Below are 18,237 nucleotides of genomic sequence, written 5' to 3' on the forward strand. Positions count from 1 at the left end.
AGATTATTTTAGTAGAACAATGGGTCTATCTGATTCATCTTCCGTGATATGTACCTTAACATTCTGATGCCCTTGTCCGAATACCACCTGCAAATTATGGCGTTACTGTACTATCTGATTTTTGTTAATGAAAATTAACATGCTACGACTCTACATAATTTTATACTGAAAATGCTACAGGAATTCCTTCCTTCCCTCTATAGATGGGTTCGTGTGTCGGTGCTGAAAGTTTGAAAAGCGGCTAGAGGAAACAAGTAAAAAATTGGGGAAATTTTTGCTTGGTTGCACCAAGAACTTTTTAATTATCCAGTACATAAGAGTGCTTCCAAAAATCACCAGGGAGATGAGATAATTTTTGAATTGATCGACGCCAATGTCTGTGGGTACAATCAAACTTTTGTCTTAAAAATGTCAGTAACTCATGCTAGTCAAAAGTTCCACAGCAACTGAATTTTGTGTTTTTGAATTAAGGAAATGAAAGAAACTTTTATGAAATTTTTATTTTCGGTAATAGGTTTTACAAAATTGATATTGTATATGAGGAATGATACAGTATATTTCTCTTTTTCCTTTTAGAATTCCAGGTTCCAGATTATTTTATATATATATATATATATATATATATATATATATATATATATATATATATATATATATATATATATATATATATTAATCTACAACCTCAAAAATTTATAATGGGAACATTTTTCCAAATATGAAAGGAAGATTAAGAGAGAGAGAAAGTAACAATATTGATAAAAATGAACCATTAAATTGTTTTTATTTATGACACTGTGATTTCTGTTTTGTAAGTTTCTTCCATTCAAATACAGTTACAGAAACAGTTAGACATCGCTTCATTGTTTATGGTGACAGATAGATACAATTATTTCAATAGATATTCACAGATCATAAGTTGAAGATTTGTATTTACTTTTAAATGTTTCTATTAATGAAAATGTTTGATATTAAACAAAAAAATTTTTCATGCCAGCCTGTTCTGCTATTCAGGAAAATCATCACACTTGATAAGAAACATTGCCGTAGCCAGTGCTGATAACTGGCCGAGCGCCAGTGTCAAGGATTCTCTTATCTATTGTAACAGAGCTTCTTAAGGATTTGGGAAGTCCTTGTAGGATTAGCCTGATTCTATCCTTTTCCGAAATACTAGGCGACTCCAGTGATTCTGTTGTTTCTCCTGCCGTGAAAGACTGCTTGTGATCGTTTTCCGTGACTTTGCTCAGATCCACAACTGAAGGTTCTGTTGAGACACCTTCCCCAGAATGTGTTTGTGTGGTATGATCCTCCACGGTGAGAGGTAGCGGAAGTGGCTCTTCAGTTAAAGATTCAACGGTTTGGGATGCCTCCACGGTGAGAGGTAGCGGAAGTGACTCTTCAGTTAAAGACTCAACGGTTTGGGATGGCACTGTCTTAGGTTTAATCGTACGCCTATAGGTGAACGACTGTGATAGCGCTGTTGCCACCTGTAAGGTACATAAACTTTCTGATGGTTTTGAGCTGCCTTTTCGCTTTCTCTGGGTGAGGTCGGATCGACACCGATCAGGGAAATCGTTCTTGTAGAGTCCATTTTTTCATTGATAAACGGAGAAGGTTTCAGCGGTGCTTCATCGTTAAGAGGGTTTCTTTTGTGTAATTTAGTATCCTGTGAGTTAGAAATAGGTGAGTCTGTTGTGTGGTTTGACTGCAGGTTCCCTCCTGCCTCGGGTATCTGTTGTTTGGTAACTGGGTGCCATGAATAGTCAGGATAATGAATACTTTCTGTACTAAAGGTACTCGTAGAGTTATCTGTAAATGCTCCTCCCTTTTGAGGTGGAGAAACTCTTAAAATATTACTACCTGTTTCTGCTATAATTTTTACAATAGTTTTAGGGTCAACAACTCCCAGTGGTGTTGCCGAACTGACATTTGGTTTTTCATTAAAATCTTGCTTATCATTATCAGTAGGTGTTTTATTCTCTTTGAGAGGAACAACATTTTGGAAGAACGGCACCAGTGACAAATAATGTACTTCACCTTCTTCCGGGATGTGGACTTCATTGACTGGTGTGTTGCCAAGTGCAAGTGATTCATTAAAATGAACTTTTTTGAGTTCATCGGGTATTTCTAGTGAAACTGGTTCCATGGGACCAGGAGCTCCTAGCAAAAGCAATTCATTTTTTTGTTGGTTGCCTCCACTTTTAGCAGATGACAAAGAATTTTCGTCAGCTCCTGTAAAACCATCTCTTGAATAAGGAGAAGTCAAAGTTATTGAAGGGGGCTCCGTTGCTAAGGTTTGTCCGTTTAAAGACTCAGTGGATGGAGACCGGGACAAAGAATCAAAAGATGAAGAGAGAGGCAGTAAGCCACTGAATGAGGTTGCTGGCAGAGAATGAAAAGTTGAAGGTGGTAATTGTGAATCAGTGAGAGAAGATGAAAATAAAGAATCGGTCGTTGAATGTAATGGTGGTGAAACAGTGACTGATAATGATGAAGCATTCCAAGGATTTTGAGTAGCGCGTGATATTTTGTCATCAATACCTCTTGAAAAATTATGAGTTTTATCTTGACTCAAAGAATCCTCGATGTTGTCTTTGTTATCGTCAAAAAGATTTCCATTAACTCTGAATTCGACTACACCAGCATTAGTGAATGTACCATTAGTATTTAAACCACTTCCAGTAATCTTCAACTCACTATCTCCTTTGATTTCTGCATTCTTTGCATCCAGTACAAAATTTGTGACATTCTGGTTGTTATTGCTATTTTGAGTGCCCTTTTCCAAGATAAACTTCAGTCCACTTGCAGGACTAAATTGTGGAAGAACCTCATAGTGACTCTTGTGATTAACATTGTTTTCTCTTTCGGTGTTCTGTGAAACTGATTTTAGTAAACTTGTTGAAGAATTTCTAAATGCATGTGGTTTATTATTTTCCTGAAAACTACTGTGAAGAGAGTTTAGTCCCCCATTATAGGACAATATCCGGCCATTATTATTTACTGAAATGTCTATTTTCCTGTTGCCTTGTCGTTTTGTGTTATTTCTTATAGAGCTGTCAATGAACACACTATCTCGATTACTCTGGATGTCTGGAGGATTGGTAGAAGATATCAACAGTGTTTCATCTGTAGATGCCTCTGTCTGCAATGGGAGTTCCTCTGTGAAGGGTCTCCAAAGTGCTCCTGGTGCAGGACCTAGAACTGGACCAATAACTTGATGCAGTTTTTGCCCAGTTGGATTTCCTACTTTTAGCAAAGGGTGAGGTGGAAAGGGCCTGTAATTGTTATATCCTGTCAAGGGTCTTCTTGAGTATTGGAGATTTGAGTGTGGTGGTGTGACTGCAGGGTTTTCCTGGGAATGAGGTTGTTGATATTGATTGTATGACCCTTGTAAATTTTGTTGTAATGGTGAGTGAGGAAGTATAGGTGAAGACCCTGTTTGGCGAGGTCTAGTCCCATCATGGAAGTGTGTAGTTTGCAATTGTACACTTGGGTACCTGGTATGGACTGGCTGAGGATAATGTACAGGATTTGTTTGACGTGGATTTTGCCTTATGTCTTTTGAATTCCCTGATAGTGGGTGATGACTGCTGGGACCACTTCCCTGTGAATAATTATTTTCAAGTGAAACTTGCTGATTCTTGATATTGCTTTCATGACTAAAATTCAGTACAGAGCCCTGATTGCTTGCCTGATTTTCTTGAAATGTATGTTGAAGGAATTTCATTTTCTCTGCAGAATTTGCAGTCGCTTGCAAGCCATAATGTGGATTTCCCTCAACTGGTGCATATTTACCTTTAAAATCATCTGAGCCCAATGTTGTTTGTTGTTGGATGTTTAATGATTGTCTGGGGTTTGTTGGACTAGGCCTTTGATTCCCATTGTGTTGGGGAAATGATGGAGAAGGCCTCCTGTTACCATTATAAGGTTGATATGCTGGACGTTGATTCTGATACCTGCTTGGATATTTATGATAGTTAGGTACAGGCTGTTTAATTAATGGAGATTGTGGAAATGGAGAGTTGTTTTTTTCACTGATTTCTTCATCTCTCGTGGGAAAGTGCTGTCCTGGCCCCTCAAGGACATTATTAGGAATAGATAGAGGATAGGCTGTCTCAGGGTTACCGCTAGACAAGCGACCTTCTTGAATGGCGCTATTGTTACCGTTACTTTTTGAGAACATGACTGTGTCTTCCACATTCACTTGTTGTACATTAGGTACTTCATACCCACCTTGGTCTTCTGGCTTATTTGATAGAGAGCCAGCTGAGTTTAAAGGGTCTGAAACATTCTTGTGCTCATCAGCTCTCTTTTCTACTTTATTGTCAAACTTCATATTGGACAATTCTGTTGAAACATTGCCACCAACACTTTGACGAGAAACAATGAGACTAACTGGTTTCATCGTTAATGGCCTTAAAGATGGAGCTTTAGTTATTGTTAAACCAGGAGACTCAACTTGTTGAGCAACTTCTGTCAGATCATTCATTGTTGTCTCATGTACTGCATATTCTGTATCTGGCTCAGCAGTCGAATTGACCGATTCTTTATGAGCAATGACTCCTTCACTCACAGCTGTAGAAGGCAGAGCTCGAATACCTGGTGCGGAGTGTACATATGTGCTGATACCGGCTGTCTTGCGATGCGTCGATGAACTGGTTACTGACTCATGCCTAGCGGTTTCCTCTCCCCGTGGTAGTTGTGAAACATCGACCCTCTTCTCACTCAGCGCAGTATGGGGTGGGAAACCTAATCGCAGTGGTGGATACCTGGTAGTGTTAGACACAAAAGAAATATTAGTCAGACGATAGTTGGTGTCCATTAGATGAACTAACACATATACAAAAAACCAGTGATCACTCTAATGCAGTGTTCCTTGACCTTTTCTGACCTCAGCACCCCCTGTAGTAAGGTTTCACAGTCCAGCACCCCTATATATCTGGTTACTGGGATCATATATATATATATATATATATATATATATATATATATATATATATATATATATATATATATATATATATATAGATAGATAGATAGATAGATAGATAGATAGATAGATAGATAGATAGATAGATAGATAGATATATATATATATATATATATATATATATTTATATATATATATATAAATATATATATATATATATATGTATATATAAATATATTAAAATATATAATATATATGTATATATAAATATATTAAAATAATAATAATATTAATAATATTATTATTATTATATTTTGATTTTGAGATAGTTTTAATTTTTCATTTGTACTGCATTTCCAGCACCCCCTAAATTGATTTTAGCACCCCCTAGGGCTGCTAGCCCCCCAGGTTAAGAAACACTCTGAGTCTAAATGTACCCTGTCTAATGTAAACTATGACGGGGTAGAAAAATAGAGAGAACCATTTTCACTGCTGTGGAATGATTTGGGCCGCTGTCATTCAAGTTACTGGCACCCATATGCACAAACAAATAGGCACACACTTTAATGTATGTAAATTAATGCATGAAATGGAACACAAGCATTTCTTGGAATGAGTCTGATAAAGGCAAAGGATATTTAGCAACTGCCGGTTTCTGGTAAACCTTTCTGATAAACCTCTATTCCCCTTGAGCACATTTTTCCTGGAGCCGAAAATTCTAAATAACATTGTGGACCTGAATGTCATCATGATTCGCTTTTTGGTAAATGGCATTAGTAGAAAATATTGAATATACAAAAAAGATTGAATGAAACATTAAATATATGAACTGTTGTAATTGTGTACAGTACATACAAACTGGAGATTTAAAGGTAAGAGTTTTAAAAAGTCATCATATCAGATTAAGGATCTGTGTGTGTGTTTTTTTTTCAAGCATTACGAATCTCCCGCCCAAAATTCTTTGGCTGTGGGCAGTGGCCGATCTAAAAGCTTTCATTGGGGCCCACTTAGGATTTTATCATATATAAAACGTTCGTTCTGCTGTTGCTGATGACAGGCAATGTAACATATATTTGTAGCAACAGCTAGTTTTCAGAGCACTGAGCATAGGCTTCCATTGCTGTTTTAGGAAGTGAATCGACTGGAACAGATTTCCAGCGAGTCCTCCATAAGTTGAACTCTGATTTATAATCATCAGCATGATCTAGCGACTTAGCATCAACAAAGAAAGAGCTGTAGGTATCCAATGCTGGAGTAATATCGTCAAAAGAGACACAAACAAAATATTTTGGAACTAAAGAACACAGGGAACTTAGTATACCATGGTAGCTCTTGAACCGGTAATGAAACTCACTTAGTAATTGTAGTTGTTGTTGTTGTTGTTGCACAGTTGTTGTTGAAATAATGATTAACTAAGCACATTTTTGCTACTAATAATGATTTATTGAAAGAGAACAATGTTCTGTTATTCATATCGGTGGGGGAGGCCACGTGACCGGATGCCCCCCCCCACCCCTTAAATCCGCCACTGGCTGTGGGCTCTCTCGTCTTTGATCATCTGTTTCTGCATTTTTTATTTATTCATTTTGATACATTCACCCCCACCCCTTTCTTTTTGACAGTGTTTTCTCGTTATGTAATCCGTATTACTGTTTATACATACATACACACACACACACACACACACACATATATATATATATATATATATATATATATATATATATATATATATATATATATATATATATATATATATATATATATATATATATATATATATATGTCTGTATATAATATATATATATATATATATATATATATATATATATATAATAATTCATATATCCTCTTATATATATATATATATATTTTATTAATGTCCTCTTTTTCTTAGTTTTATTAATGCCCCTTTTTTAATGCCCTTTTTAAAAAATTACAGTAATAAAATAAAAGTACAATAGAAACGCTCATCCAAAATTACGCAATTACAATAAAAGGCTGAAAGTACCTGGCGTAAACAACGGACGTGCTTTCGTTATTCCAGTCACTCGTCTTCCTTTGCTGGAAACGGTACTCGAGTTTCGTTGTTCTTTTGATTTGCTTTTTACTGTAATTGTGTATTTTTAGATGAGTATTTTTACTGTCATTTTGTTTTACTATTGTAATTTTCAGCCTGAAAATCGGCTGGTGACCGAAATGTTGCATTAATAAAACCTTTTCCACTATGTATCGCGTCTGAAGCATTCCCTTCTCGAGATATATATATATATATATATATATATATATATATATATATATATATATATATATATATATATATATATATATATATAAATTTGACTCATTTCAAGATCGAACCCAGGTCTTTCAACTGAAAGGAAAGAGCGCTGCCCACTAGGTCATGCAAGTCATAAAAGAAGCTGGAACCTTAGCACCAATGCACACAAGGAATTACCTGGGCAAGCTAACTGCTTGCATACCAGCGTGCTTTCCCCAACTTCCCGACTCAGCAATGACCCAATTGACGGCATTTCATTCGAATTATCCATTCTGAGTTAATATGGGTCATTGCTGAGTCGGGAAGTTGGGGAAAACACACTGGTATCCAGCAGTTAGCTTGCCCAGGTAATTCCTTGTGTGCAATGGCCCTCAGGTTCCAACTCCTTTTGTGACTTGTATGGCCTATTGGGCAGCACCCTTTCCTTTCATTTGAAAGACCTGGGTTCGATCCTGAAGTGAGTCAGAAATTTATTTCTGTTTCACACGTGGTTGTGTGTTGATTACTTCCATCTTATTCACTCAGAAGGGATAATTCGAATGAAATGCTGTCAATTAGGTCAATGCTGAGTCAGGAAGTTGGTGAAAACACGCTGGTATGCAAGCAGTTAGCTTGCCCAGGTAATTCCTTATGTACAGTGGTGCTCAGGTTCCAACTTCTTTTATGACTTGTATGGCCTAGTGGGCAGCACCCTTGCCTTTCAATTGAAAGACCTGGGTTCGATCTTGAAGGGAGTCAGAAATTTATTTCTGTTCCACATGTGATTGTGTATTGATTATATATATATATATATATATATATATATATATATATATATATATATATATATATACATATATATATATATATATATATATAAACAGGGTTGTCCAAACCTATTAAAATAATGAAAAACAAGCAAGGACAGTATTTCATTTGAAGCAATAAGATAATGGCTATGAGACTGCGTTTGAAGCTATACATGCATTGGAATTAATTTTCAAAAGGCAGGTAATTAAGGGATATGAGGGCTTCTTAACTTGCAGCACAGAGTCTAAAATTAGAATCTACAAAGACATTATTATCTGCCTGGTCTGACTGTCATAACACTCGGGGTCTATTTTTAATTGTTGTCTTCATCAAACGAGCTTCAAGTATCTGACTTTTGAAACGACGCAAACGATCTGTGACTAATCCAGATTTCTATTGTGTCTGACACTATTTGCGTGGTTAAAGGCAGCAGGAACTTTGATTTGCGCATCTTAACCAATAGTTGCTCTATTTCTCTCTGGGGATATTTATACATACATGTAAAAATTCAAGCCCCAGGTCTTTATAAGAGTAAGGGTGATAAGCACATCATATTGGGTCAAGGTTAAACTATCGTATCAGCTCTTTCAAATTGGTTCCTAAACAAATGTCTCACGAGAAGAGTAAAAGAAACGCAAAAACTAGGGTGAAGAGTTTCTTCTGCGGTATAAAAGTGAATGATTATCACGCGATGTCAATTATGGAGTTTTAAGGGGAAAATGTTTTATTATTATCTAGGGAATTTCAGCCCAATTTGTACAGTGTATTTTTCACTTAACAACTTAACATGTGTGTTATTACATTATAGGGAATAAATGTGTGTGTGTGTGAGAGAGAGAGAGAGAGAGAGAGAGAGAAATGTGAGGGTATGGTTGGCAGCCGACCAGTGGAATGGGAGTTTAGAGAAAGTTCTTCACGAATAGCGAAGCATTTTATTTTCGTAAAAGTAAACCTAGTTATTCTATTATTTTTCTTTTTCGTAATTGTTTTCATGAATCTATAAAAGACCAGTTTCATCATGAATATTGCAAAAATGATTCTGAAAGCAGGATTACAATTTATTCTAGAACCAAACTGAAGTCTGGCGGTGGTCATCTCCTCACCCCTGGCAACATGCAAGCCCTCTCGCGGCTCCCGAGAACGAAACCATTCCGGTAATAAATTTGCTCTCATCTAAGGAAGTCGAAACGAGCGCCGGTGAATTCAGAACGGTTTCCCAAAAGCATTGTTTAGAAATGTGTACTTTTTGATGAGAATATAGAAATTTCAAAAGTCTGGGTAGACTAAACCTCTGTTAATTTAATTAATGGGACATGTAGGCTACTTCGAATATGCTCAAACTTACCTGTTGTTGTATCCACTATAAGGTAATGGCGGAGTTGTTACCGGATATCCTTGCCTTTGCTGCGGCCTTTGGTGAAAGAATGGACCCCATTGGCATGAACCTTGGTCCCCATAACTTAAGAAGATTAACAATGCCACGGATATCCAACTGGCTGGTGCTGTCAAGAAATAAAAAATAAACATAGTAATTAGAAGGATGAATGCCAGATGATGGAATCTCTCTCTCTCTCTCTCTCTCTCTCTCTCTCTCTCTCTCTCTCTCTCTCTCTCTCTCTCTCTCTCTCTCTCTCTCGGTCTTGTTTACGTGCATTTTCACAGTCAGCGATGGCACAAGGCTGTCTAATGCTAATAACAAGCAAATTTTATTTTTCTGATATTTGTAATGTTAGGCAGCGTCCGCGCTAAGACCGAGTTTTGGCTTTGAATTGTGGTTGACAATCCGAAAGTACCTGAGAATAAATGGTAGTGAATTGACTGAAGAGGGTCGTTCTTCACAAAGGTGCGACAGGAGAGTACAAAAGACTGCAAATGAATGAATCAAATCAGAGGCAGGTAACAAAAGACGATTTACCTTTGTGGAAGAAGGAATGCATCGTGGATTGATTTTTAGTTATTCAAGTAAAGTGCAAGAGAAACGAATGAAGAAACATTTGTAGCCAAGGTTTTTTAGGATAATGGCGCATATGCGTAACATACGCTGGAAGTAATTTCTACGAGTCTAAATATTTGGTGGTACCGGCATTAGAAGAATGAAATGTATCACACTGGTAAACGATTTCAAGCCAAGTATTTTGTTTTAGACGCTGTGCATGAGGGCAATTATGGTAACAAGTATGGAGATAGCGCTATCGATAAAATATCAACATACACGAAAAAGTGCGGTATCTTTAGAAGGGTTAAACATCCCTCGCTCTCTCTTTGATGAGGTTATCAATGTGTGTGTGTGTGTATATATATATATATATATATATATATATATATATATATATATATATATATATATATAATCAATCAACACACAGTCACGTGTGGAACGGAAATAAATTTCTCACTCGTATTAGGATCGAACCCAGGTCTTTCAGTTGAAAGACAAGGTAATTCCTTGGGTGCAGTTGCCCCCAGGTTCCAGCTTCTTTTGGAGTTGTATGGCCTAGTGGGCAGCGCCCTTGCCTTTCAATTGAAAGACCTGGGTTCGATCCTGATGTGAGTCAGAAATTTATATATATATATATATATATATATATATATATATATATATATATATATATATATATATGTATAATATAAAAGTGAATGTTTGTATGTTTGGAAAGTTGTGAGCTATAGAAATCCGAACCGCTTGGCCGGTCTAGGCAAAATTTGGCATGTGGGCATCATTTGACCCAACTTAAATAACAGGGTAGGTTTCAAACCCGTACCCGCGCCTCCTTCCCTTCCCCTTCCTCCATCCCCCTTCCCCCTTCCCTTTGTAACTTATGTGGTAAATAAACTCTACGGGGTTATCATACCTCATTTCACATACTCGAGAGAACAGAAATATATTATTGAAAAAACTTTTATTTCCTGTGATTAATAATTCTGTATCATGTTTTGTGTTTAGGTTTAGTTGGGGGGCGTGTGGTTAGGTTTAGTTGGGGTGAGTTTAGGTACGGTGGGGTGGCATTTAGGTTTGGTGAAGGGTGTGTTTAGGCTTTGTGGGTGGTTTGTATTTAGATTAAGTAGGGGATGTGCTTAGGTTTAGTGAAGGGTGCATTTAGGTTTAGTGGGAGGGGTGTTTATCTTTAGTGGAGGTTGTGTTTAGGTTTGGTGGGAGGAGTGTTTAGGTTTAGTGGTGGATATGTAAAGGTTTAGTTGGGGTGTGTTTAGATTCAGGGTGTGTTAGGTTTAGTGGGGTGTTTAGTTTTGGGAGGAGTTTGGGTTTGTGGTTAGGTTTGGTGGGGTGTGTTCTGGCTTAGTGGGGGCGTGTTTAGGTTTAGTGGGATATGCTTAGGTTTAGTGGTGTGTGTTTAGGTTTAGTTGGGGTGTGTTTAGGTTCAGTGGGGAGTGTGTTGGTCTGGGAAATGGCACGCAAGATTGGTCAGTGCTCACTGAAATAAACATCAATAACCAAACCTCTCTGATATTGATCAGATAAACAGCGGTCAGGTAAGTTCTGATGTTTTTGTGGAAGAGTCTTATGGTTAACCAGTTAAAGGCAGCCCCAAACTTAATTCAGGGCCGGATACACATGCACTGACAAGGTTGTCTTGTAAGTACTTAGTCAACTCTGAATGGGAATCATGAGTACTTAATTCCCTCCCGTAGGCATATCGACTATCAAATGTACTTACTAGATTCAAGGTACGGTACTTACTAATACTATGCTCCTGTGTGGATGTCTGCCTCTGCCAGAAATTAATCTCTTTTAGACAGTGGTTCGTTGTGGTAGGTTTGTTTCCTTACACTGTATTAGCAGTTATGACTTGGACCATCGACGGATGGTCTCATGTCTGTCTATTTTTCATAAGTTGTATTCTAACAGAGATCTTTCATTTTACACATATATATATATATATATATATATATATATATATATATATATATATATATATATATATATATATATATATATATATATATATATGTATAACTGAATCACGAAAATATGGAACGTGATGAATATATAGATAAAGATAAAATCCATGAGAAAGGAAATGGAAACACTGGAGTGCTGCAGGCCTTTCGACACTAGTCCTTTACTTAACAGACTCTGCTAAGTAAGGGACTAGTGTCGAAAGGCCCCGCAGCACTCCAGTGTTTCTGTTTCCTTCGTGGATTTTATCTTTATATATATATATATATATATATATATATATATATATATATATATATATATATATATATATATATATACATATATATATATTATATTGTACACACACACACACATATATGTGCGTGTGTGTGTGTAGAGAGAGAGAGAGAATTACAGTCGCATGCACGAGAATAAACTGACCACAAAACGATTGTCAGTGTTCGTTAGAAAGCAGGAGAGCTGAAAACCCTTGTCAGAGCCCCTGAAGGCAGAGGGAAGGCTTTCCTCTCATGTCGCAGACATGACATAAACTGGGGAAACAACGCAACCTGCGGAGGAGAATCGATTCTCTGTCGTCACTCAACTGCAGGCACAACAGTCAGAGCACGCAAGTCCTTGTGCTTCGAAATTCTTTATTATCATCAATGTTATGATTCATTCTCTATTTATTATATTTCTGTTGATGAACTGAAGCCTTGGTGACGACTGAAACATTAATGTTATGATTCATTCTTTATTTGTTATATTTCTATTGATGACCACAAGCCTTGGTGACGACTGAAAATAAAAGGATTTCGATTATCGCGTTACCGACGTTGCAAAATTAAAAATCGATCTTGAAAATAAACAGCAATTTAGTTTATCAAACATTAAAAATAAGAAAAAATTTTGAAAACATTTATTTCAGAACGCATGCTGCGATAGCCAAGGGATCATAAGGAAGTCCTTTTACGTTTATGCAAATTTTCTGAATATTTTGTAAAACATGACATCGGCTCTTTTGATTCTCGAAGGGAAGAATGTGTCTTCAAAGGTCAAAGCTCGCAGGGTGAAACCAGGTTAAACGGAGAGCTGTTCCTCATTGAAATACAGCCCTCTTGATAACAGTTTGGAGTCCAATTGACCTCTCTCTCTCTCTCTCTCTCTCTCTCTCTCTCTCTCTCTCTCTCTCTCTCTCTCTCTCTCTCCCTCTGGGGTCTGTCCGCATGGTGCCTTAAGCCGAAAGGTCTCACTGGGCAGCAGTGGCGTTCCCGAGGGGGCGGCCTGTTTGAAATCGCCCCCCGGGCCCCAAAGTGAGGGGGGGGGCCAAAATGCAAAATTTACAAGTGCCTTTAAAATGATCCTAGAATTGCTCATATTCTAAAAAATCCCTCCCCCAAAACCCTCAGCTGCTTTGGCTCGCTTTGCTCGCTTTCCACCCCATAAGAGGGGCCCAAATGGGACTGTGCCCCCCGGGCCCCAAAATGTCTAGGAACGCCCCTGCTGGGCAGCCTGACCTCTGCTTTCTTCTCACCTGTTCTTGGTTCAGTTTTTACTTCTCATTATTTGGCTTATTAAAGTCTAGGATTGTGAAATAGTGGTTTCGTTGAACTAAAAATCAGTTTTCATCAGATGCTTGCTAAAGTTTAACTATTTGCTTCACACTGGTGCTCATGATGTTGTCAATCATATTCTCTGGGTTCATTAGCATATGAAAGCAAAATCTCTCGGAAGGAAAAACCCGGAAAATATATAACGTTCAGTTAAGAACTAGGAAAGGAAATTAATACCTCTCATTCCAAAAGAGAAATGATCTTCAAGCTCGCAAAATATTTAGAAATAAACATTTGTAGACTTTATATTGTGCAAGACTTTATTTTGTAACAGAGCTGTGAGATCCGTAAAACTGATATTAGCGGCAGTAGCAGAAAAATTACAGATTTATATTTCCAGCCTCAGATAGTAGATTTCATAAAATAGGAAGATTCACCAAATGAATTCAGATGTTTGTTTTTAAAAATTTCTCGAGCTACACATTAATAAATACATAACAACGGATGTTTTCACCAATAAAAATTCTGTCCTCAATTTACACCAAATATTAACACTGCTCAAACGTATGTGTGTATATATATGTGTGTATAGATATATAGAAAGACTTTTACCTCAACAGTGGTGGTCCAAAAAAGTCAGAGTAGTGGATGAGCCCTCTGTGCCAAAAACTTACACAACAGGACCAATTGGAATGACCTTATACTATGTCATCACCTCTGTCTTACACACTCTCGGGTTTTCTGTGTATTAAAGCCCTTCATTTCCAAAATCTTTTCCACTTGATTTGTTCAGGTCTCCCTCTGTAACCTCTTCCTAATGCTTCCAAAATATAATCTTTTCATTGGACTATCACACTTCATTCTTTCCACATGACCGAACTATCTCAAAACAGTTTGATCGATCCTTTCACTTACGCCGTCCTCTCTAGAGATCACATTTACCGTCAGCTTAATCTTGCTCACAATTAACTTGCATTTTCTCCCTGTACAAACAGCTTTCAAACTATTTTGCCAGTTACTGCAGTGCGGCACCCATCCACAGATAACCACTAGTAAAGGAAAATGGTTAGCATAAAACAAACATTTGAAGCTTTGAGGTACTGCACCCTTGTACTTAGTAATACGCTAATTGCTTCCACCGATTCTTATCAAATATGATTTTTGTTGTTGTGGAAAATTGTAATATGATTTTTGTTGTGGTGGAAAATTGTAATATGATTTTTGTTGTGGTGGAAAATTGTAATATGATTTTTTTGTGGTGGAAAATTGTGTAAAATAAATTTTCAAGAGCGCTAAAACGCTTTAAACTAATCATGAATGTGTAAAAGAACTGATTTTCCGAAGATATTACGATACTTTACAGTAAACTAGGAATGTTCTCAGTTATTAAAATGGTAGTTCTTCATTGGAGGGGTGGGTAGAGCTCTCGGCTAGCACGCTGTTGGCACAGCGTTCGACTCTCCGACTGGCCAATGGAGAATTAGAGGAATTTATTTCTGGTGATAGAAATTCATTTCTCGTCATAATGTGGTTCTGGTTCCACAATAAACTGTAGGTCCCGTTGCTAGGTAACCAGTTGGTTCTTAGCCACATGATATAAATCTAATCCTTCGGGCCAGCCCTAGGAGAGCTGTTAATCAGCTCAGTGGTCTGGTTAAACTAAGGTATAGTTAATATTTTTTATTAAAATGGCAAAGGCATTCTGGATGTGCAGAAATTATGATTAGCAGAGCGCCATACTTGTTCGTCAAGAAAATCAGAGTGCAGATATCAACCATTTCAGGATTGTTTTTAAACTAGTGTTGAACAAAAACTTACTTCATATAGCAACGTGAAATCTGTTATTTGGATTTGAAAGGCCATTTGTTTGTAATTAACATATTTTCACCTGAATTGTGAGGACAACATCATATCCACTCAGTCACAGATAGCATAAATTTAGTGGCTCTAGGTATGATGCTATTGCAAATTCTTTGGGCTCATACTTTACCTATATCTATGGTTTTACCCACTCCCAAACCCACCAGTAGTAAGTAGACATTGAATAGTCGTTCCACAAGACAATAATAGGGTGCAGTAAGCATTAAAAGCTGACAATCTGGCGTGTAAATAGATGATAAAGACATACCTCCTCTTTGGGATTTCAACTCCTGACCAGTTTTTTGCTAGGCCAACACTATACCCACTCAGCTACAGCTGGCATTAATAGAAGTAGAACCATGTATTTTACTGCATATTCTTTGGAATCATAACGAGACTACAACAGCTATAACAGTGGTTTAACTCCTTTCACCAGCAGTGAGAATGCATATTCAATTTTACTCCCTAAAGGGCATTTAGTGAAGTATGCATAATAAGCAGGCAATTTTGGCTGGAAATAGGTGAGATGTCATTTTTCCCTCTGTACGAAGTGGATATTCTCGTAGGTTTATTACGATTGTTTTTGTTTTGTTTCGTTTCTCTGCCTCTCTTGTGTTAGGGTGTCTGTTTAAAAAATAATTTTATTAATTGTTTCTTTATTTACTAGTGATTTTTTTGGGGCAAAAAAAATGAATTTAAAAGAATATTGTCATTGCCAAATTCTCGACACTGCCTCTCTCTGTACCTTATGTTCATCTATAGAGAGCATGTCCTATTCTTTGTAAGAGCTTTTAGAACACAGGCATTCAACCCAACACCTGCAGTTTTCCAAGAATAAACATATCATGGTGTCTAAGGTATGTCATATTTTCTAGTTTCGAAAAATATATCAAGTCTACACAAAAGCTGTCCCAGAATATGAAGGTATCAAAGCCAGGTATATTTTGTAGCCTTAAAAAATAGAACAGATCTGCTCAGAAGTTATCTCAGAACACGAAGATATCAACGTAATAAGCCAGGTCTTAGTTGGTTTGGAAAAAGATATCAAAATCTACCGAGAAGTAATCTCAGAGTCATAGATATCTATGTTTGTAAGCCAGATATAGTTTATGACTAAAATTATATGAAATCTACCCAGCAGATATCTCAGAAGCTCATGTTATCTTTATATCTAAGCCAAGAAATATTTTGCGATTTTGTAAAGTATATCAAAATCTACCCAACAGTCTCCCCAAAACATGAAGCGTTAACTTATCTAAGCCAGTGATAATTTGTGGGCTTAGTAAACTGAGTAGAATCGCATCCAGCAGTTATCCAAGAAGATGAAAACACAATTTATGTAAGCCACGTAAACAAAGTGGAACCTTCCGGTGCAAATAACAAACTTTCATCGAGGAAACGTTATGCCTCTCAAAAATTTAATAAGTCATACGTCGCCGAAACGAGAAGAGATTTGGTGATGACATGAATATTAGCAGATTGATTGAAGGTGCTTCGTCTGACAGCATCCCACCCTCTTTGGAAATGTCTTTTTTTTTTAATTAAACGTCGTAAATAAAAATAAGTTCCTAGAAGACACTGTATTACGTAACACTGTCCTGAAGGACGGAAAAAAAAAATTATCCCACCCCTGAAGGGTCCTGTACAAAACGATTACCCTTTGAACCCAATATCAAGAAGTACCTTTGAGGAAGGAGGGAAGGAAGTATTGTGTCGTATATTTGAAGCAGCTCCCTCCAGAATGTATCTTATGGGTTGGCAGGGTCTCCCGATCCACACCAGGCCTCCCGCCCTCCTTTCTCAACTTACCAGACTTATGGAAAGCGGGTGCACTGGCCTAAGCCGGCTTTATTTATAACTAAACCTCCAAAACACAGTTCATGGGAACCTTTGAAAATGAGATTTGGGTATCCCCTTGTGTCTAAGGATACGTGAATTTATATAAAGTTATTATACAGAATAACCGGTAATAATAGATATTTCAGGTACTATAACTGCTGAAGGAGGCTAACAGCAAGTAAGCCAGGGATAAAGTTAAGTATACCTTAGTTTAACTAGACCACTGAGCTGGTTAACTGCTCTCCTAGGGCTGGCCCGAAGGATTAGATTTATTTTACTTGGCTAAAAACCAACTGGTTACCTAGCAACGGGACCTACAGCTTATTGTGGAATCCGAACCACATTATGACGAGAAATGAATTTCTATCACCAGAAATAAATTCCTCTAATTCTTCATTGACCGGTCGGAGAGTCGAACGCTGGGCCAACAGCGTGCTAGCCGAGAGCTCTACCCACCCCTTCCAATGAAGAACAAGCCAGGGATAGATCTTATTGGGGATACGAGAGGGGGGGCGAATGGAAGGAATAGGAGGGATGGAGGGAAAGAAAATATCCTCAAAGCAATTAGCTGTGGCCTATCCTACTATCCCTCCCGCCCCCCACCTATTGTAATTCTTATCCGCATATAAAATGTGGGGGGATGACGGTTCGAGATGGGGTTGGAAGGTTGTCATGTGACAGAATTTAGTATTATTTAACTTGTGTATCATATTTAGATATTGGATTAGATTACGGAAGAGAATAAGCATCAGGAATGCCTTGAGAGACAGAGAGAGAGAGAGAAATTTAAATATACTGCGACACAAACTTGTAATGAATGTGTATGTTGTATGCGTAAACTTTTTATAAGTACGTAATCACGCCAAGTAAACAAGTATTTTTCTTTACTGCGACTGATAAATCTCTCTCTCTCTCTCTCTCTCTCTCTCTCTCTCTCTCTCTCTCTCTCTCTTTCTCTTTCTCTCTCTCTCTCTCTCTCTCTCTCTCAATATAGTTATACTTTCCGTTGTCTGACACAATTATCAAAACAAGCAACGCCAAAGACGGAAAAAAAAGAATTCTTCAAAACATAATTCCCAAGTGAGTT

At 37.4% G+C, this 18,237-nt stretch overlaps 1 protein-coding gene across 1 annotated transcript in view; it reads right to left on the reverse strand.

Annotated features, from left to right (window-relative positions):
* Positions 1 to 267: 267 nt before the first annotated feature.
* LOC136837525 (uncharacterized) overlaps positions 268 to 18,237 on the reverse strand; it is a 19,923-nt gene continuing 1,953 nt past the window's right edge. Inside the window, exons 2-3 of the mRNA XM_067102371.1 lie at positions 9,346 to 9,502; positions 268 to 4,769 (exon numbers count right to left, since the gene is read on the reverse strand). Coding sequence (XP_066958472.1) covers positions 1,403 to 4,769; positions 9,346 to 9,502 — 3,524 coding nt within the window. The 3' untranslated portion in view covers positions 268 to 1,402. The remainder of the gene's footprint in view (positions 4,770 to 9,345; positions 9,503 to 18,237) is intronic.

The sequence above is a fragment of the Macrobrachium rosenbergii genome, chromosome 59, assembly GCF_040412425.1.
Source record: "Macrobrachium rosenbergii isolate ZJJX-2024 chromosome 59, ASM4041242v1, whole genome shotgun sequence".
NCBI classification, from domain to species: Eukaryota; Metazoa; Arthropoda; class Malacostraca; order Decapoda; family Palaemonidae; genus Macrobrachium; species Macrobrachium rosenbergii.